Source organism: Ustilago hordei, assembly GCF_900519145.1.
Source record: "Ustilago hordei strain Uho2 genome assembly, contig: UHO2_contig_05, whole genome shotgun sequence".
NCBI lineage: Eukaryota > Fungi > Basidiomycota > Ustilaginomycetes > Ustilaginales > Ustilaginaceae > Ustilago > Ustilago hordei.
Window position 1 is genome coordinate 522,207 of NW_024545279.1, and position 20,758 is coordinate 542,964.

Consider the following 20,758-nt stretch of genomic DNA (forward strand, 5'->3'; position numbering starts at 1 on the left):
GAAAAGAGAAAATCGTCGTCGTCTGAGCGAGGCAAGGGTGGTGATAGCAGCAGCGTGGGAAACACCATTACCATGAAGCGTGACACACAATTTCTTCTGCAGTGCAGTCATCATCAAGCCTCACACATGCAAGTCAATGCAGCGCCACTCGTATCCCTCTGCTTATTCGATTTTTGTATGCCGGAACAACCGGCGCGGTGTCGAGAGGGGCCGCCCGACCTATCAAAACTCCCCCTTCTCAGTGCAGTATATCAACGCTTCAACGTATAGGACGAGCGTAAGAAATCAGCGAATCGAGTATTGTAACAAGTTGATGCCGAAAAAAGCTACCCAAAACAGATGGCGATGACATCGAGGAGGCACGTTAAGAGGCGCAGAAAGAGGCAAGGCCGGTATATTTCGGTAAACTTGACCCCAAGAGGCGAAAGAGAATCAATCATACTTTGCACTCGCAGGAACTTGAATTCTCTTTCTTCGTCCAACACGCAATACCCAACTCGATCAACAACCTTTCTGAAACCTGAAGGAAACCTTGTGGCGGAGGAAGATGATTTCAAGTGGCTGTAACATTGGAATAAGCGGCTTGCCCTCGTTTAAGTCAAGACCGATAGTTTGTTGTTGCTTTCTTGTTTGGCGGCGCGGGGGAGGAATGGATATCCGGGGGCTGGAGGCTTGGTTCCGCGGGGTTTTGTTGTTTTTGTTTTTTTTTTTTTTAATCTTGAGAGGGAATGTCAGTGCCGTAATTTCCACTTCCGCTGGATTTTCGCCGAAGCTTTCGCCAACCAACCAACGGTTGGAGTTATTCCCTCCACCCGCCTCTTTCCTTGTCTGGAAGTGCCTTGCCCGTGTCACATATCTCGCTGCAACGCTGAGACAGAGCTGTCACACATCCTAACCCTCGCTTCCTTCGCGGCGCAGAGTTCTCCGAATTGAGAACTGCGCTAGCTATAGACATGATCAAGCCGCCCCTCGAGCTATGCTTAGTCCAGGTACGAACCCAACTGCAGCCTGGGAAGTGGGCTTGGATCTTCGATCCGAGGCTTTCGAACGATACCATGTGTTCCTTTACTTCTCTCCTTGTTCTTGCTACACTGCTGGCCGTTTGACCCTTCCCGGTTTGCACTTCGCTTACCCACCCCGCACATCAGCATACTTTTCGCTTCTCGAAATGTTGTGGGGGCTCTGCGGGGTCCCCTCATTGCTTTTGCCGGAACCAATCATCTCCTGACTCCGCGCACTCGCATGGTGCCAAGGCTGGGTACCTATAGCTTTCCTCTGCGCATGTTTATCTAGCTTTCGCTTTCCGCAGTACACGAGTTCATCAGCGGAGGTTGTTCTGTCTGTAGAGAGATGTAAGGAAACAAGGTTTGCGTATATGTGTGGGTGGGGCACGCCACCACTGTTGGCGCGCTTGTTCATCGATACTGCAAGCCACCTTGAGACATCCTGCCTCATGTGTTGCGGTTTGTCTTTAGTTGTAAACCTTGTGCGCGGATGGTGAACCCTGTGGAGAATACACATATAAGGATGAGAGTTAGACTCTAGCTTTTGGCCTCTCGATCGACCCTCTCCTGGCCAGCCCTCTCTCCTCCCTACCTCTATCTGGAACCAGCACAGTAGGTGGACTTATCTATAACACACCTCCTCCCCTCAAAACCTCCTCCCCTCAAAACCTCCTCACCCCTTTCCCCCTATCCCTTCTAGCAAAGGAAGCAGCGCATCAACAATGTCGCAACCAGCCTCCACCCCCAACTACATCCCCGCCGACCAACTGCAACAGGACGTCTCTGACAAAGACAACCACTCCAACTCCTCTCACCACTTCCAACGAGCCCATCGCAAGAATGGAGAACTCGAACTCGGTGTTACCGAGATTCTCGAAGGGCGCACCGATGTTCAACGCACCGTCGCTCACTCTTCCGGTCTCGCTCACTGGCCCGGTCGTGTTCGTCTCGAACAGGCTATGCCCAGGCTTATCCCCGCTTTGATCGCTGAGTTCTTCGGAACCATGTTCTATTGTCTTGCAGGCGAAATGGCTACTGCTGGCTTCTTCGTCACTACCGCTGCAGGCTCTCCTCAGGGTAACTTGACTATGATCGGTTTCGCCTATGCTTTCGGTATTACGTTCGCTATTGTCGTTTGCGCTACTACTTCAGGTGGACAGTTCCACCCTGCTTTTACTATCGCACAGGTCGTCTTCAAAGGTTTCCCCATCAAACTTGCCCCGCTCTACATCGCTGCCCAGCTGGTCGGAGCTATGGTCGCCTCGCTCATCGTTATCGGCTCTTGGCACGAAGAGCTGATGCATATTACCCACTTGCTCCGAGCAACGGGCAAAGGTGCACAGATCTTTACAGCTGAAGGACCCGCCGGTGTCATCGCTCTCTTCCCCACTCCCGGTCGTTCGCTCGGTTCGATCTTTGTCAATGAATTCTTCGCAGATCTCCTCGTAGCCATGATCGTGTGGGCTAACCTTGATGCAGCCAACCCATTCACCGGTCCTCAAGTCGCACCCTACACGATCGGATTGGGTTTCGCAGTGGTCGTTTGGTGTTTCTCGAGCTCCAACGTTGCTGCCAACTCTGCTAGGGATGTGGGTGCAAGGTTCGTCTGCGGTATGTTCTGGGGTAAAGAGTGTTTCCCCAGTGGATACACCGCTCTTGCTGCATTGACCAACATTCCAGCAACACTGATCGGATGCGGTATCTACACGTTCTTGCTGAGCGACACCAGGAGGCCTCCTGCGACGGTTGCGCTCAACCACTTGCACGAGGAACACGTTAGGTCGATCGAGAAGGCCGAAGCTCTGCATGCCGAGTTGTTGGATCAGAAGATCTCGAAGACCTTGAGCAAAGGCGGTGATGCATCGGCATTGCAGAAGAAGAGGACGAACCTTAGCGTTAAGAACTTCTGATTGCTTGTACTACTTTGGTCTCGTAATGTCCTTTTTCCTTCTCCTTGATCTTTCGACTGTCCGTTGTCCGTATATGATGCGATGTTCTGAGTGTGCAATGTTCCGTATGCTGGGTTTGCTGTGTGTTGTATGCCGTGTTGCTGGAAATTTTTACCATTCTACTTGATCTTTTGCGGCCTGACCAACCAGCCACAGCACTACTTCCTCTTCATTGTGCAGCTGCTTGACGAGAGCCAAGCTCCTCGCCCATCCCTCCTGATCTTGCTCGATACCAAGGTGGTTCACACTCGAAAAGAGAAGAGCCTCTGCTTCAGCGAGACTTTGCCGAGCTTGCTCCGAATTCCTCCTTCGTTTGTTGCAGAGATCCACTAGAATCGCATGCGCTCGCTCCTCGTTCTCATCCGACACCTTCTCTCGGTACCCAGTAAGAGTCTCCTCCCATTTGGCAAGGTCGGAAGTTTCGACATTTGCGTTGTATGGCAGCTTTTTGCCCGACTTAACTCCTGGTTGGGCCTTTGTCTTGGTCACTTTTGGCGCACTACCACCACCCTCCTTTGCTGCTGCATTCATACCCAGCGCTGCCAGCCTGAGTGCTGGAATGAGCCGATGCGAAGGATGTGCAGGCTCAGGATAAGGATGGATAGTAAACTCTCCCCAATAGCCTCTATTTTGAAGCAATTCGATCTTTGCTTCCCCTTCCTTACCCTGTGCTGTTAGTAGCGCTTCTACTTCTTTGTCGAATTGAATATCTACGTATCTGCTACCCTTCCACTTTGCACTCAAAGTCTCACCCGTGAACTGAAGCTTACTTGGCAGCAGGAACCCATACTCCGAAAGCAGACACTCGTTGGAATGCGGTCCATAGGTAATGAAGCATTCGTCCCCGGCATTACCCATGCATGATTTCCTTTCCGCTAGCGTCTGCTGGTCTGCACAGGGAGCGCTGAGTTCCAGCCCGCCATCTTTGGTGTAGTTGACTTTACACTCGAGTGCGGGATCGGGAGTGTGGTTGGCCATATCGAGCATCGGTGCGAGAGTGAAGTTGTCTGCGTGTTCTGCCAGGCTGAGAGGTAGAAAGACACAGCGGGAGTTGACGCATAGCCATGACCAGAGAAAGAGTTCTTGGTCGATCGAATGAACAATGTCGCGAGCCAAGTCCGGGTTCGAGGTGAGGAGTGGAGGTTCAGCGAGCATGTCGGGTTTAGATGAACGCATGGAGCAGATGGCAGCCCAGTCCTTGTCGAATCGTTGTCGAACCTTGAGTTGGAGCTCATGGCTGTGCTGTGGAAGCGCTTGTAGCAGGATTTGGTGGATGCGTTGTTTCCAGGTGCCCAACTTGGTTGACTCTCCATTCTTCCCGAGAGCGCGGGCGTGAAGAGACCAGGTCAAAGGAACGGTGTCAAAGCTAGTTGGTAGCGTCTTTACGAAGAGCTTCAGCGCCTCATGTCTTGTCGTCGTAGCGTTAGATCCGCGCTTGACATTGAGTGCTTCCTCGACCTTGGTCCGTGCCAGCAGAAGCGACAGCAGCTGAGCAGAAGACAACCTATGGTCGCTCTTCTTAACACTCGCCGCAATACTTGCGATGTTAGGAGGCGTATCAGGGTGAAAAAAGGTCCTGAAACTCTTGACGTTGATCAGAGCCTCTGGTGGCAATCTCATCAGAACTTGTTCTGGCTCGACAGGTTGGGTGAAGACCAAGCCTCGACCTACGGGGACTTGGTCTGATACCTGGACGAGAACCTTGTTGCTCCCACCATCATCTTCAGGCGTTGCGCTGGGATGCTTCTTGGCTGAGCTTGATGTGAGAGGAAAGAGAGAAAGAAGCTGAGAGAGAAGGTGGTTTTGCTCAGCAACCGAGCTGCTGCTCTTTTTGGCGACGGTCATTGGTGACAGTTAGGAAATCGGAAGAAGCGAAAAATGAGGCAGTGCCTCGCTCTTCCGCGTTCAACTGAGGGTCACCTGACTTGCATTACGTGTCCCTCTCTACCGTGGGAGAAAGTGGCTGATAGGTCGGACGGGAGATGCCGAAGCTGAATGATGGTTGTCGGAAGTACCGAAAGTGATCCGGATATATGGAATGAGAAGAAAGTGTTTCATAAACAGGCCGTTCAGGGTCCCGGAAAAAAGAAAAAAGAAAAAAGAAAAAAGAAAAAAGAAAAAAGAAAAAGCTTCAACCTTGACCGGAACTCGGACTTCTCTTCGACTTTCCTTTCACTTCACACCCACTTGCTCGCCGTCAGGGCTCTTGAAGCCGAAAGAAGGATGCCCACGCCGCACAAGCAGATATACACAGGCAGAATCAATGTAATGCAAAGGCATATACTACGTCAAAGAGCGATGATTATGTACAGTCTATAGTAAGGTATTGCTCTTCTACCTGCTCAAGCAGGACTGCGTCCACTGTGTGAGCTAGCAGCATAACGAGTCGTCCCTTGTGTCGATCCAACGTGCGAGTGCTCGGTAGCCGACCTCTCTGACTTTTCCACCTCGACAAACTCGGCAGCATTGTACACCTGACCTTTCTCCTTGTTCCTCGGCAAGAACCAACCAGGGTGGACAGGCACAAATACGGCGATCGCAATCAACATCATCAAGGCATCCAAAATGTCAAAGTACACCTCTGTGGTAGCCAAGTATCCCAACCAACCCTCAGCCATCTCTACGATACGGTAAATGCATCGCACCAGCACAAACAGTGTACTGACACCAATCACAGCGGTAAAGAGCTCCACCTTCTGATGCGGGCGTTCCTGTTTCGGCAGCTTGGATTTGGCCCAATCGCCTAGTCGACGAATGTTGTAATCCAGATAGAGCACGAGGAAAGGAGCTGTGACTGCCACTTGAACGGTAACACCGGCGATCATGACGTTTTTCCCGAGGTTCACTTGATCTTCCGTCTCTGCTTCCGCCGACATTGCACCACCGACAGCTTGTACGATGAGCGAGCAAAGATCTCCGGCACAGAAGCCGAGGACGTACCACTTGCGAGGGATACGTGACCATTTGTTGCCAAACACATCCATAACGTTTTGGAATGCGACGTAGTTGACTGCCGAGATGAAGGCTGGGCTGAGAATGAGACAGATGATTTGGGCGATGTAGCCGTTGCGGTTGAATGGGTCGACGTGTCCGTAGGTGCGGGCGATCCAGCCTGCCAGTTCACCTGCTGCACCGACAATGGCGATCAACATGAACTTGGGGAAGAGTCGGTGGTATGTGAGTAGAGCAATGTGGATGAGCATCAGCACACCGAAAAGGCAAGAGAAGACGATGCCTGTCCATAGCTCTGGTTGGAAACCGTACGAGGAGTTCTCGGGGTTGCAGAGCGCATCTGGCCTCAAGTCGACCGATGTGCATGGGGAGCCTACCGCCATCTTGACGGTCTTCCACTTGGACTAGAATCGAGGTGAGTGTGTTCTCGATGGAAGATCAGGTCTGTAAAGATGGTTGAGGCTGAGCAGATAGCGAGAAGAAAAAAAGGGGGGTGATCGAGGATGGTTTGAGGTGCAGGTTAGCTGGCGACAGGAACTAGGGACGGGTGAGTCTATATACTCGCCTCGTCTCGAGCTGATGCGGTACCAACTCACTCAGTTGCGTTTCCATGAAGCGCAAGTACGAAAGAGTTTAAACTTGTATTGACGTCGTATAACAAGTTGACACGCAGGGACCAACGCCAACGTCTTTGTGCTGATCCATGTCCAGCGTTACTGCATTAGCGTCGTTTGTCGTTTGTCGTTGCCATTGCTGCTTTGCTTTGCTTCTGAAACGCAGCGAATTTTATTTTTTTCCGAACGCTCGGCTTCCAGCGCCAGACTAAAGTGTTTGTCCGATGTAAGCGAGCTGCTTGCGTGGGAAATAGGATGCTCAGTAGCGAGGAGGTTAGCCATGTTCAGTGATTCACGTCCATCCTTGACGGGAAGCATTATCGACGATCGATGTGCGAAACGCTGCTCAGCATATGGAGAATGGCAGTGCGGCGAGTAGCGATCAACGTGGTGGTACCTCCGATAAACGATTCCCGTACAAGCTTGCAAAGCCGCAACATGCCTTGTTGCTAGTACACATGTCGTGGGGAGGCGATCTCTGTCTGCATCCCAACGGCGAGTTAGTATCCACCATCGAGAAGCATGGAAAGTGGGAAAGAGGCAATTGGCGAAACGCGCTACAGCATAGCGGAGGTCGAGTTCCGTTTGTGTCTGTCGAATCGGTGCACCTCCACGGAGACTCTTTTCTCTTTTCTTTTTTCTCTTTTCTTTTTTCTCTTTTTCTCTTTTTCTCTTTTTCTCTTTTTCCCTCATTCTGCTCGCCTTGTAGACGAGTCGTGCGAATGGAACGTGCGCTCGTTTCAATGGTGGGCAAAGGCACGTGACCTGAGTCGTGTCACTTCATATCGCTCATCTCATCTCCTGTCTCTCTCGTTGCTTCTTCTCCATCATCTTCTCTCCTCTTGCGCAAGCTTTCTCCTGGCCGCGCTTCGTCAGGTTCACCCTCCCTTCCCTCCCTTACCTTCTCACGCTGGTTCATGCTTCTCACGTTTAGTTCCTTTGTACTTCGTTCTCACGCACATTCCGCCTCGCTCTCACGCGGCGCTCGACCGGCCGTGCCTCTTACGGCCACGGCTGGGAGCCCGCAAGCGACTCACCTGAGTTAGGCAATTTAACATTCTGACACAGACTTCAGGCACGTGAGATAACTCACCGTTGATACCGAATCGCACTAAATCAGACTAAACTCTGCAAGTACCGAAGCTGAATCAGAAACAGCGAGGTGCTTTGAGACCTTGCTTCTCTCGACCTCTGGCGTCCACGATGATTGCAGTGGTGCGGTAGAGAACAGGATGGCTTGCTTTTCGTGGTACCTCTGTGGCTGGCGCTGTTATGTTGGCCTGCATGAGAAAACTTGGGAAAGCCACCTGCGCACTATCTCACTGTAACGCTGCTATCTTCCGTTGCGCCCAACCTTTGTCGCGATTCGACACGAGAGCGCAAGTGCGTTTCGAGGAGGGAGCAAGTAGTCCAGTACTACAGAGATCATCGTTCTTTACCGAGGACAGAAAACAGTCACGATGTTCGCCTAAGCCAAGGCGTTAAGCGAGGGTCATGGTTAAGATCGAGGCGTTTCCATTCAAGGACGCTTTGACCTTCCGTCCCACCAGCTTTGATCGGAATCTGCAATGCAATGCAACAAAGAGTCAACTACAACATGCCAAGGTGTACGAAAGAGGAACCTTATACATGCCGCCATGGCCTTTGTCGTCACAACATCTGGTCAGCGAGAGCCTCAGGCGGTCGTGCTACGACGGTATATGACCGAGAATTCGAGATATTCGGCACAACAAAAGGGAACGATTACGAGCCGCCGGCGAATGACTCCTGAGTGAGCACGTAGGTCACCTTCCCATCAGCACAACGCCCCGGTAGGTCGTCATCGATATCGATGGAGACCGCGAGTGATTGAGATGATGTCGGTCAACAAGTTCATCCTGCTGAGTTTGAACCTCGGACACAGCCACCGCTGGCCACGAGGTCCACATGCAGGTACGGGGAGTTGAGCGCAGGAACACAAGACTTCTTCTGGTCGAGGTGCAGAACCAAATCCGCTCCTTCATGTCAAGTATCTCGCTGCCATCTGTCCGCCAGCAACACCAGCTGCTGGGCCACCGGGCGTCTGGCATTATTTTTGTGTTGTCACAATTGCAGCTCTAACAAGCTCAACATTTTGCTGGGCGGACACAAAGCAGCTAAGCAAACGCCGAAGGCACAAAATGACGTAGAGTCTCTGCACGTTGAGCCCACATCTTGCGGCTTATCCGCCGCACAATGAAAAAAAAAAAAAAAAGAAAAGGTTTGACATGCTCAAGCCCTTCCCCACACCCCTGCTCTGGTTGCAGAGGCATCAATCCGGATACGATCTCAGGCAAGCAGCCGAGCCATATCCCAGCCGTAGCAGCGGACATCACTTGTTCCTGAACGACCACCATCCACCCTCCTTGCCAAGATACAAGGGTTTGTCTCCAGCTTTACAACCTTTTCCGAACCATAACTATAACCCTTCAAGAGCTGACAGGTGAATATGTCGGCGCCAGCTGAAGGACCTAAAGTGCTCCTCACTGGAGTATCAGGCTTCGTAGGATCTCATGTCCTCGACCAACTCCTAAAATCCGACCGCAACTACCATGTCACCTGTGTTATTCGATCCAAAGCCAAGACGGAGCCCTGGCTATCTCGCCAATTCGCAGATGAATTTGGAAAACGCATTCATGTTGTCCAAGTCTCTGACCTCCTCGCTCCCGGTTCTCTCGACCAACCCGTGCTGGGCAAAGACTACATCGTCCACGTAGCATCCCCTTACGTCCTCAAAGCATCCAATAACAAACGCGATATTATCGACCCAGCCCTCAAGATGACGCAAAACGTCCTTTCAGCAGCCTTAAAATCTGAACAAGCTGACAAAACCGCCGGTCGCAAACCTCAACTCAAGCGTATCGTCCTCACCTCCTCTTTCGCTGCTATTCTCAACCCGCTTCGAGGTATTGAGAAAAGAGACTACACGTATACGGATAAGGACTGGCAACCGATTCAGTACTCCTTTATGGGTTATTTCTACTCTCCCCTCGCCTACCTCATTTCTAAAACCCTAGCGGAAAAATCAGTATGGAACTTCCTCGACCAGCACAATCCTAGCTTTGACGCTGCAACCGTCAACCCACCACAGATCTACGGCCCCATCATTCACCAAGTCAAATCCGAAGAGGCTATCAACACCTCTTCCGCCGAACCCTGGAAACTTTACAAAGCTGGTGGACCCAATGGAGATGGTAAAATTCCAGTGGAAAGCTTTTGGTCGTTCTGCGATGTGCGAGACGTAGCTGAAATCCACGTCAAAGCGTTGGACAACCCAAAGGCGTGCAAGACGAGGTACGTCGCTTGTGGTGGAAGTGTAAGCTGGCAGCAAGTGGCCGATGAGATACATGATAATCCAGAGTATCCACAGGAATTGAAGCATCACATTCCGAAGGGTGAACACGGGAAACAACATCGACCTAATCCACTGGCAAAATTGGATACAAGTAAGGCAGAGAAGGATCTAGGGATCAAGTTCAAAGATTGGAAAGATTCGGTGATTAAAGGTTCCCTCTATAGTTTTGTCGAGATTGAGAAGAGTTGGGGTCGATAAATAATTTTCTCCCTCCAAGTTCCGGGCATTGTTAGCCTTACTTCTAAAACACATGCTGATACCGCCCCACCAAGATCTCCCGCTGCGTGCCTGTTTTATGTTCCGTCTGCCCTGGCCTCTTCTGATGCTCGAATACAATCTTGCTCCCTCATGATCCGATGTTGCTGTGATGATGCTGATAGAATGTAATTTTGCGTGTGTTGAGTACAGGAGGGTTGCGATTCATTCAATGTGACCCTCATGGTCGACAATTCAAGTTCTGTAGTAAGAAGAAACGGGAAGAGCAGCAGAGAAAAGTTCAGCAAGGGAACCGAAAGCAAGCAAAGTTGGGGTCGGTCTGTGATACTGACTCAACACGATGACCGCTGGCAGCCTGTTTAGCCGCTTGCAGCGCGCCCAATGCAGCTCCTACACCACTTCCATCCTTTGCAAGACCGATCTTGACGCGCTTCTCGCCCTCGTCGCCAATCAATTCGCGTAGTGCACTGCGCATGCGTACCTCGAAGTCTGTCACAAACACGAGCAAGTAAGAAGAGAGGTTAGCCGACAACTTGCAACAACCCGAGCTAAAGAGGCGAGCGTTTGCTACTTACTTGGATAATACTCAATCACACTACCATCCATGCCCACTTTCACTCCATCATCTTCCGGTCCCGTACTCTGCACGTTCCCAGTCTGAATCATAGTCGCCGCAATAGCTACAGCGCTCAATCTAGCCGCTCTCGTTCCGACAATCTCGCATACCTTCCTTACCGTCTCCACATCTTCCGCTGAGACATACTCAGGCTTGATCTTCATCGTTTCCACCAGCACTTTCCTGGTCGCACTGCTAGGCGAACTGGCATCCTCCTTATCAGCTTCGACCGCAGACATGTACGCCGTATCGAAAGCATACTGCCTATTCATCAACGCCGAGCTGTACCCCTGGAACAACACCAACTGATCGATCAAGTGCAAAAGCACACATCTAGCCACTTCGCCAAGGTACATGCCCGAGATCATCTTCTCAAAGATATGATTCCTTGGTCTGATCGATTCCCTATCCACCTTATTATCAAAGATAGTCACGGGGAGAGCTTTACGCTGATCATCGAATCCACCCCATTCCGTGTTGACGACCATGTGACTGATCGATCCTTGCGCAGCCTTGAGTTTCTTGATCTTATCAATGCTTTCCAGATAAGCGCCATTGGTACCGGTACCAAAGATAGCACTGATCAGTGCACCTTTCGATGCATAAGCATGGGCCAACAGCGCACCTACGGTATCGTTGACAAGAGCACTGCATTTGACTTTAATATGCTTCCTATCCAACGATTCCTGCAACAACTGAACCACATCCTTCCCTGGTGCATCCGGGCAGTTGAAACCTTTCGTCCAATGAATCAAGTGTCCGCGATCAATCGCCGATTGCTCCACCGGGAAACTAAATGTCAAGCCCAAATGAAGAACATCCTCGGTGGAAGCAGTACCGAAGTCGGTCAAGAAGTTATCAACGCTTCTTGCCATATAATCAAAGAGATCGCGAACAGGTCCTTGCTTGAGCGCATCCGAAACGCGATACTTTTCCTGTTTGATGGAGAAAGTGCCTTTGCCGTCCAAAGCGACTTCGCAAACGCGAAGATTGGTTCCACCGAGATCGAGAGCGAGGTAAGTACCCTTTTCGGAACCGGTGGGGACTCCGGTGACGAAGGATGGAATCATTTGCATTTCAGCTCCATCGTGGGAGAGACCGTAATCGTAGAGTTCATGGAAGCGGGCGATGAGGGATTCCAGAAGAGGTTTGGAGAGGGTGAATTGCTCGACGATGGAGGAAAGGGCTTGTTGCCGTGAGACGGGCGGAACTGCCGGCATCGTTGAAACACTTTCGGATGAGTCTTCCGATAAGGTTGAGTGACGGTGATGGTGACGGGGGGGGGGAAAGAAGGTTGGGTTTGGGATGGAACCGGGTGCGGACCCGAAGTAAGTGGTGATGAGGCGGATGAAAGGGAGGAGAGGGGAGGAGAGCACGGGGAATGAAGTCAAGTCGAGGAAAGAGGATTGGTTAGAACGAAGCAAGAAGAACCATGGCTGATGCGCACCAACCACGCAGACCTAGCAAATTGAAGCCCACTCAAGCACAATTATTCAACCCAAGCGAGGCCACAAGCGAAGCGAAGGGTATAGAGTCACGATGGGCAGCAGCAACATCAAACGGCACCGCGTGTGTTGGGAGCAGAAAGAGCGGGATGCGAAATCAAGTCCGTAAGCTTGGCAGAAGAGAGAGAGAGAGAGAGAGAGAGAGAGAGAGAGAGAGATGGGCCGAGCATTAGGAAGTATCAAACTTTTCGCGTTTCTAAAAACGCGGGTTTTTCGAAGCTGTGTGAAAGTATGTGAGCTCTAGTTCGATCTCACACCTTCGTCACCTTCGCTCACTCGGATCCGTAGCATGTTGGCCTACGACAGGCATCGGCATACCGGCTATCCGATACCCAAGGAGGAGAAGATAGATGCCCCGTCATGTTTCATATGCTTACTGTTAGTTTGTGTCTCTTATCGGCCGTATGAGTACCTCGCGTTTTTGTAAACTTGCGTTTCCTTATTTCCTCCAAAAGCGCGCCCTCGAAAAACCCACGTTTTTAAAAACGCGAAAAGTCTGACAAATAGCAACAGCGACTGCTCTGTACGGACGAACTCTTCCTCACTGTACTCGCTCGCTCACTCAGGCACGACAGTGTGACTATTGTGATGCAGACTAGGGGGTTTCAGTTATCTCTGAGTTTTGAAAACACAATACTTTGAAAATATGTTTGGGCCCAATTTTTGATGCCCCAAGAAACTGCACAGGCCTGTGACACATGCATCTTGGAGTTTCACTTGACTTGCCTGGTAAAAACAATCTCTGATTCCCTACACCAGGTCAAGATCAAAGTGATCATATCAGACATTGTTGAACACTATACTGAACAATGCCAAAACCTTTGATTGAAAAGCTAAAGCAAATAGCTTACATCACACCTGTTCTGATTGCTGTCTTCTGCAAGCCTCATGCTGTTGGTTTTGTCTCTCCTGCCATTCAGCAAAGGCCAATGTTGTCATTCCCATCCTTTGAGATTCTGCTGTTGTGTCCTCAAAAGGGCAACCATGAGAAGCAAAAAGTGCAGTGAGCATCTCCTCCCTAAGATCCAGTGCTTTCTCCTGCCTGAACTTCTGGACTTGGTTCTGAGACATGCCCTCCATGGCAGCAGCCTGTTCCTGTTCATATTGCTGCTGGTTTTCCCTTTGTTGTATCCTTGCATCTTCAGTAGCCTGCTGATATGCTTCCATCCCTGACGTGGTCTCCAGCACCTCAGCTTCAGATAGAGTTTCTGATGCCTTAAGGTATTCTGCCACCTCATCTGGTCGATCATAATGGCTTGCGAATGTATGTGCAATGATACAAGCCTGGACCATATGTGCAGCTTTCTCATGGTCCTCTTCTTGATACAGGTTGCCTCGAAATCCAATGAGACATTGGAAGTGGTTCTTGAGGTAGGCAATGCCATGTTCGGCCTTGACACAAATGCAGGAGAGTGAATAGTTGAAGTAGTGGAGATCTCTGCTCTTTGCAGCTGCAGTGTTGCTGTATGGTCCAACTGTGTAGCTGGAGTAGCCATAACCAGCATCAACCCAGACAAACTCGCCTTCATCAAGATGCAAACGAGGCTTCGCAACAATACCACTGCCTGAAGCCCAGACTTGTGCATCATGTGATGACCCAGGTGTAAGCGGTCGCGCGCCAGAGACTAGCTGGGGTTGATTGAGTAAGGACTACTCGATATGATTCACCTAAATGTAACCAAGCATCATCGCCTAGTAAGTCTCGACTGACCGCCTTGAACACTCCATTCAGAGGTTGCACGGCATGGACATTGTTTGTTGGTGAGTGCATGATACACCCTCCCCTACAGTACGAGTGTTCATAGTACTGTTGATATGCTCTTGGACATCATCTGGACTGCGATATGCCAATCGCCTACAGAGAACCTGAGTTACTGGACCACTGGTGTAAAACACCACCTACAATAACCGACTGGACCACTGGTGTCGAGCAACACCACCTACAGCAAGGAACTGGACTGCTAGTGTGAGAACACCACCTACAGTAATGAACTGGACCACTAGTGTAAAGAACACCACCTACAGTTGTCAACTAATGGTGATACAACACACACATTGAGAGTCATTGCAAGAGCACTGCTATTGCGAAGATACGTAACCTAGTAAGTATAGAGTAAGTAGTAGAGTTTTCAGAGTGGATGCCCATCCACTTGAATGCTATGGTAGAAAGAGAGTATTTATATGTTTGATCGGTATTTTCCCTCGACACCTATCCTGCTCCTCTTGAGGGGCCTTTGTCCCCTGTTAGGCACTGCCTTGCCCTGCTGGCATCATCCCCTTCGATACTGTGCTCCTACCATTTTGCTCGGCACAAGGGTTATGCAACACTGCCCTCTCGCCTTCATGCTCTCCTTCTGTCTGATGTGTGATGCCCCCTTCCAGCATGGCCCCCTTTCAACTTAATCTTGTGAATCCCCTTTTGAGCCTCGTGACCATACCCCCTGGTTATGTGGTCACATCAGCTCAGTTCCATCTCAACTTGTTCGGATCAGCCGACTAGTTGAAGCATGCTGATTTGACTGACTCTGATGTCGGCACAGCTCTGAATACTTGTTTGGATCGGCTGACTAGTTGAAGCATGCTGATCTGACTGATTCCAACATCGGCACAGCTCCAAATACCTGTTCGGATCGGCCAATTAGTTGAGGCATGCTGATCCGACTGCCTCCGTCATCAGCATAGCTCCGAGTACTTGTTTGGATCGGCCGACTTGTTGAAGCATAATGGTCCGGCTGACTCCAACTGTTCCCATGAGATCGATCTGGATTCCCGGGGTTCGATTGATCTTGTAAATCATGTGTGCTGCCAACCCAATTAATCTCGTTGATCCCTGATGGTTGTCGACTCTGATCAATCTGGTGCACCCTTCATATGTTGATCTTCTGCGCACCCTTCATATACTGCTCTGTTACGCAACATTATCATAACTGCTGCTGATCATCTGGCACACTCTCTTGCACAGGCCAGCCGTCCCTGTGACATTACCCCCCCTTCCAGAGCTGAGCTCTGTCAAGGTTATATAAGCCCTCCTTTGTCTTTCTTTTCATCCCCTCTTTCTTCTCCTCTTACCATATCATGCAACCGATATCCCTCTACTCGGTATGCCCTGTCTTTGTCATTCTCGTCCTTTGAGGACTTCCCCTTCACCTCCTACTACAATGGTCAAGGTTTCTAACAACGACCCTGCCCCTCAGAGTCTGACTTCTTCTATCCAGACTCCCCTGTTGCCTAGTCCAACTTCTTCTATCCAGACTCCCCTGTTGCCTACATCTTCCCTTCCTGATGACTTGGCCTTCCCAAGCCCAGCTGCTTCCTTGCTTTCCCTCTGCTCCTCCCTTGGGCACATGTACAGACCCAATCCTTCATTCCTTGACCTGGAACGCCCCACGACTTCTTCCTCTGACCATCGTGATGCTGTGGAAGTAGACTTGGCATGTACTCCAGCCCCTCCTTCCCTTGATCATCATGTACCTACCAACGGTGAGATAGCTGGTTGGTCTGAAGGATTGGTGGTGTCTAGGCTGGTGGTAAAAATTGCTACTGGGGACTATCCTCCAGAGTGGGAGGTAGGTAGAGGTTCTTCAACTGAACAGCAACTGCACTGTCTGGCCATGCTTCGAATGACCGAGGGTTGTATGCCCTGGCCTAGCTGGCAATGTGCCCGGTGTGCTAGTCTTAGTCTCCCGTAAGTAGTCTTTTGTACACCATTCTCTTTCTTACTGCCAACACTAACCCCCTTTTTTTTAGTTGTTTTCCTTCTGCATTTGTCAACCCCTTCATCCCTTACAGTTGTGTTCCTCGCACCTGCACTCATTGTCACCTTGGCAACTTGTTGCATTGCAAACAGACAATTCCCGTTTCTCCAGACATGGAGTACCTTGGTGACGGTCCCCCCAACAGGCAGCCTCAGGGCACTTACCTGGCAGAGCATGTGCATCTGACTGTGACCAATGGTTATGGTCTGGGATTTGTTTGTGCCAATGATCAAGTGACTGACCCTGACACCTCCGACGAATGGATATTTGCCATCGGTGTTCTCTGGCACTCACCTAACTGAGCGATGGCATTCCCAATCATTTGGATTCTCTTCTTGTACCTTGATTGTCATGATAAGTTGTGCTCGGAGCATCAACCTCATGAGTCTGTCACAGTACCTGGTGAGAATGCTGATTTCCTCTTCTGAGGATGCTGGGTTCATCCTCCTCTCATTCCTACTCATGAATGCGATGTGTAATGACATGTTTGTATCTGCCCCCAATTCAATTTTCTTTTGCTCCTTTTTTCTCTAAAGCCTATGTCTCTTTTTTTTTTGTTGACTTGCGTGAGATGCTACGAAATTGAACAGAGTTTTTGCCTTCTGTCAATACATTTTGCTCTCCTCCATTTTGTGTCGCTTTTTGTGGAAGTTTTTGTGTTGCTTTTTTGTTGAAACTTATAGTCGTTGTCCCCCTGCCGATTCCTCATACTCCTGGATGAGGGTTGGGCAATCAAGAAGGTCGATCGACTCCCATGATGCTGCTTCTTCTGGGTACCCTTGCCAGAGTACCCTGTATTCGATCTTGTGATTATGAACTCGTTTGTCCAGTAAGGCCTCGACCTCGAATTCGAGGTCCTCCTCCAGTAACAGTAGCTCTACTGGAATCTGCACATGGTGTGGAAGTGTGCTTGTCCTGGCCAGCTCCAACATTGATACATGAAAAATGTCGTGGACTTGGAGGTTTACTGGTAGACCGATTCGATATGCCCTTCTACCAACCCTTTCTTTGATCAGGTATGGGCCTGCCAACCTCATGTCCAACTTTGGGGTTGGTCATCTTGTCTTCCAGTTTCTTCGATTGATGTACACTAGGTCACCCACTTTGAATTCAATATCTTTCCATTTGCAGTTGTATTGGTTGACTGCCCGACTCTGAGCTTGTCTGATATGATCTTGAAGATACTTAATTCATTCAGTATTGTCCGTGAAGTATTTGGCAAGCTTTGGGTCATTTACCCCAAGTTTTCCAGGTATCTCCAGATGTGACTTGGGATTCCAACCATAGCAAGCAAAAAATGGGGATATGCCAATACTAGCATGCACAGTGTTGTTGTACACGAATGCCGCCATATGAATTAAGCTAGACCAATCATCCTGCTCATAGTTGCAGTACATCCGGAGGTACTGCTCTATGACCTGATTTACTCGTTCTGTCTGCCCATTGGTTTGGGGGTGATAGGACATACTGGGCAAGTGTTTTGCACCTAGGCTGTCTACAAATGTGGACCAAGACTTGGATATGAATTGTCATCTGCGATCTGAGATGATGTGGTCTGGGGCGCCAAATAGTGGAAAGAGGTTTGTTTTGAGAAGTACAGCTGTCTGTTCCACCATTATGGTCTTTGTCGTTGGGACCATGATTGTATACTTGGTCAGTCAGTCTACTATGACTAAGATGGAGTCATAGACTCCTGACATCAGCAGTCCTTCAATGAAGTCCAATGATATGGATCCCCATGGCCTTTCTGGTGTTGACAACGGTTGGAGGAGACCATAGGGTCAGTGTCAAGGTGTCTTGTATCATGCGCATACAGGACAACTCGCCACATAGTCTGCAATCCAGGCTGTCATATTAGGCCACCAGTAGTGTCTTTGGGCAGACCGGATAGTGGCGTCCCATCCAACATGTCCAGCAGTTACACCATCATGACACTGAGACATCACCATGAATCGTAGATGTTCCACTGAGAGGGATTGGTCATCTACTTCTTGTGTGCCTCATGTCCTGCATTTGTTGGTTCTTCCTGGCATGGTTACCTTTGGAATGACCAGGCATCCGTCTTTGTGCCAGAGCCTGTTCCTGGTTTCAAAAGGTGTCTGGGCTTGCATCTCTTGAAGTTCCTGATCTAGGGGCTGGAACGTTCGGACTAGGCCTAGTAATCCTTGAGAAGTGATAGCCTCCATTGTTGGCATGGCTGCTATCAGTACTGAAGCAACCCCTGCTGTTTCGGGGATGTCCTGTGGTTCATTTTCATCTTGAACTTTCTCGAACACCCTGGATGGTAGTAACTGTCGCACATTGTGTTCCTGTTCCTCCCCAATGGGTTGCATGTCTCTCCTCTGAGTTAATGCATCTGGTTCTCCAGCCTTGTCACCTGGACAATATTGTAGCACAAAATCAAAATCGGCCAACAATATTGCCCATCTAGCTTGTCTTCCAGTAATACATTGTTGAGATTTAAAATACTTGAGGGCTTCGTGATCTGTCAGAATGACAAGCTGATTGGGTAATCCAGCTAACATATGGCACCACTGGGTGAGGCAGGCCACCACTGCAAGGAGCTCTTTATCATGTATCTCATAGTTCTTTTTGGCTGATGCCATCTTGCAAGAATAGTAAGCTACTGGATGCCAATGTCCTTCATGTTCCTGTTTTAATACCCCAGCAATGGCAAAGTCACTTGCATCTGTCTCTAGCCATGTCAGCAAGTGATAGTTGAAGTGTTTCAACACCCCAGCTGTCATAAACACTTGGATGAGCTTGTGAAAAGCCTGCTTGGCATCTCCCAGTAACTCAAACTTCTTGAATCATTCCATGGGCTTTACTAACGATGTAAGTGGTTTTGTGATGCATGTGAAATGAGCTATGAATCTCCGATAGAAGTTTGCAAAGCCTAAGAAATGCTGGATGTCATGGATCGACTCAGGCATAGGCCATTCTGTAACCATTCATACCTTCTCCAGATCCATTTCTATCCCTGTGGTTTTTATGATATACCCCAAGAATTCGATGGTGTCTGTGTGAAACTTGCATTTCAACAGCTTGGTGAATAGTCAATGCTTCTTCAAGCATGACAGGATCTTGATGACATGTGTGATATGTTCCTCTTTCATGTCACTAAAGATTAGGAAGTCATCCAGATACACCACCATGTATATTCCAATGATATCATGGAAGATGTGGTTGATAAATGACTGGAAATGGGCAGGAGCATTAGCTAGGCCAAAAGGCATTACCAAATACTCATAAAGACCCAGCTGGGTTCCAAATGCTGTCTTCCACTCATCTCCATCCGCAATACAGATAAGGTTATATGTGGCTCTGAGATCCAGTTTTGAATATATCCTTGCCTTGCATAGGAGGAACAACTGTTCATCAATGAGTGGTAATGGTGCTCGATTCTTGACTGTGATTTCATTCAAGCCCCTGTAATCGATGCAGAGTCGCAATCCTCCATCTTTTTTAGGTACAAAGAGTACTGGTGATCTTGCAGGGCTCTTCGATGGCCATATGAAACCTTTGGCTAGGTTTTCGTCAAGGTACTTGTGGAGTTTGGCCATTTCCTTTGGTCCCTTGAGATATAATGGTCCTTGAGGGGGCTTACTATTTTCAGCCAGCTCAAGCTGTAGATCGTTCTCTGTGTGTGGTGGTAGCTTGTCTGCTTCCACCTCGTCGAACACCTCTCATAGATGTTGGTACAGTTCCAGTATGTCCTTGATCATAACCAGTTTATCCGCTTCTACCTCCATTTCTACCCCTCGATTGGCTCCAGTAGGCACAAATCCGAATGCCAGAAGGGATGAGGGTGGAGTGTCTAGCAGCATGAACCCAATAGGGCCATCCTCCAGAGCTGCTTGGATCAATCTTTCCACTGATACGAACTCGTGTCCATGAAGTTTTATAGACTTATAGTTCTTATCAGGGGGATCCTTTTTGTTTTTCTTCAGGGGCGCCAGTCATGGGGCTCCTGACTCTTCTGGTTGGTCCTTCTGAGCTTGGGTCTTGAATTCGAGTTGGCCAGTATCCCACTGGATCGTTGGTCTCAACCTTTTCAATTCCAAGAAACCCAGAATGAGGTCATACTCAGCAGTGTCAGCTACTGATGCCTCCACTGCCCCTAGTACATGTTTTCCAATAACTACCTGCACTGTAGCAGAGCTGTTAATGGCAAGTTTGTGTCTGGTGACACCATGTACAGTTTGTGTTTTTGTTGGTTTTGTGTTTAAGTGGTACTTGCTGACGAAAGATTCTGAAACTATGGATAAGCCTGCACCTGTGTCGGTGAGTATTCGGGCCAGGTGATCTTGGATCATACCCGTTAACTTGAGCACTGCCTTGCTTGTGTTAGCAGAGAAACAAACAGAACAATCTTGATATGTACAAATGGATGGCAACCAAGGTTGTAGGGCAATGCACGCCATCAGGGCATCATCCCACTGACATTTCCCTCCTCGTCCTCCTCATAATCGCTCTCTGCCTCGTCAGCGAGAGATAACTGAGTGAGCTCGAGGCTGGCTTGCTTGACTGAATATGCATCTTGCAGTTCTTCTTCAGTCGTGCTTTCCTCCTCAGGAGTTGATTCTCCCTCGGGGGCATCTTCTAAGGTCACCATGACTTTTGGACCATTAGGTCTGGTTGTCATTGGTACGGGAGGTTTTCTAGTAGGACAATCCCTTGCCCAATGTCCTGTGCCTCTGCACACGTGACAAGTGTTGCTGTCCTGAGGGTTAGCCTCCCTTGGCTTCTGGGCTTGTAACAGGTGAGGAGGCAG

General features: G+C 49.5%; 7 protein-coding genes across 7 annotated transcripts; 3 read left to right on the top strand and 4 right to left on the bottom strand.

Moving 5' to 3' along the window:
- Positions 1–1,726: 1,726 nt before the first annotated feature.
- On the top strand, positions 1,727–2,914 carry UHO2_03165 (uncharacterized protein; the record flags this gene model as incomplete). The annotated part of the gene is made up of 1 exon (XM_041558080.1): positions 1,727–2,914. One exon carries the CDS (start codon positions 1,727–1,729, stop codon positions 2,912–2,914), a length of 1,188 nt encoding a protein of 395 aa, XP_041414014.1.
- A 150-nt stretch (positions 2,915–3,064) lies between these two features.
- On the bottom strand, positions 3,065–4,798 carry UHO2_03166 (uncharacterized protein; the record flags this gene model as incomplete). Its single annotated transcript, XM_041558081.1, has 1 exon — positions 3,065–4,798. One exon carries the CDS (start codon positions 4,796–4,798, stop codon positions 3,065–3,067), a length of 1,734 nt encoding a protein of 577 aa, XP_041414015.1.
- Positions 4,799–5,295: 497 nt separating this feature from the next.
- On the bottom strand, positions 5,296–6,288 carry UHO2_03167 (uncharacterized protein; the record flags this gene model as incomplete). Its single annotated transcript, XM_041558082.1, has 1 exon — positions 5,296–6,288. The coding sequence occupies one exon, from the start codon at positions 6,286–6,288 to the stop codon at positions 5,296–5,298; it is 993 nt and encodes a 330-aa protein (XP_041414016.1).
- A 330-nt stretch (positions 6,289–6,618) lies between these two features.
- Positions 6,619–7,212, bottom strand: UHO2_03168 (uncharacterized protein; the record flags this gene model as incomplete). Its single annotated transcript, XM_041558083.1, has 1 exon — positions 6,619–7,212. The coding sequence occupies one exon, from the start codon at positions 7,210–7,212 to the stop codon at positions 6,619–6,621; it is 594 nt and encodes a 197-aa protein (XP_041414017.1).
- Positions 7,213–8,986: 1,774 nt separating this feature from the next.
- UHO2_03169 (uncharacterized protein) lies at positions 8,987–10,090 on the top strand (the record flags this gene model as incomplete). The annotated part of the gene is made up of 1 exon (XM_041558084.1): positions 8,987–10,090. The coding sequence occupies one exon, from the start codon at positions 8,987–8,989 to the stop codon at positions 10,088–10,090; it is 1,104 nt and encodes a 367-aa protein (XP_041414018.1).
- A 298-nt stretch (positions 10,091–10,388) lies between these two features.
- Positions 10,389–11,944, bottom strand: UHO2_03170 (putative glucokinase; the record flags this gene model as incomplete). The annotated part of the gene is made up of 2 exons (XM_041558085.1): positions 10,389–10,597; positions 10,684–11,944. The coding sequence occupies 2 exons, from the start codon at positions 11,942–11,944 to the stop codon at positions 10,389–10,391; spliced, it is 1,470 nt and encodes a 489-aa protein (XP_041414019.1).
- A 3,443-nt stretch (positions 11,945–15,387) lies between these two features.
- UHO2_03171 (uncharacterized protein) lies at positions 15,388–16,286 on the top strand (the record flags this gene model as incomplete). The annotated part of the gene is made up of 2 exons (XM_041558086.1): positions 15,388–15,914; positions 15,977–16,286. The coding sequence occupies 2 exons, from the start codon at positions 15,388–15,390 to the stop codon at positions 16,284–16,286; spliced, it is 837 nt and encodes a 278-aa protein (XP_041414020.1).
- Between the last annotated feature and the right edge of the window lie 4,472 nt (positions 16,287–20,758).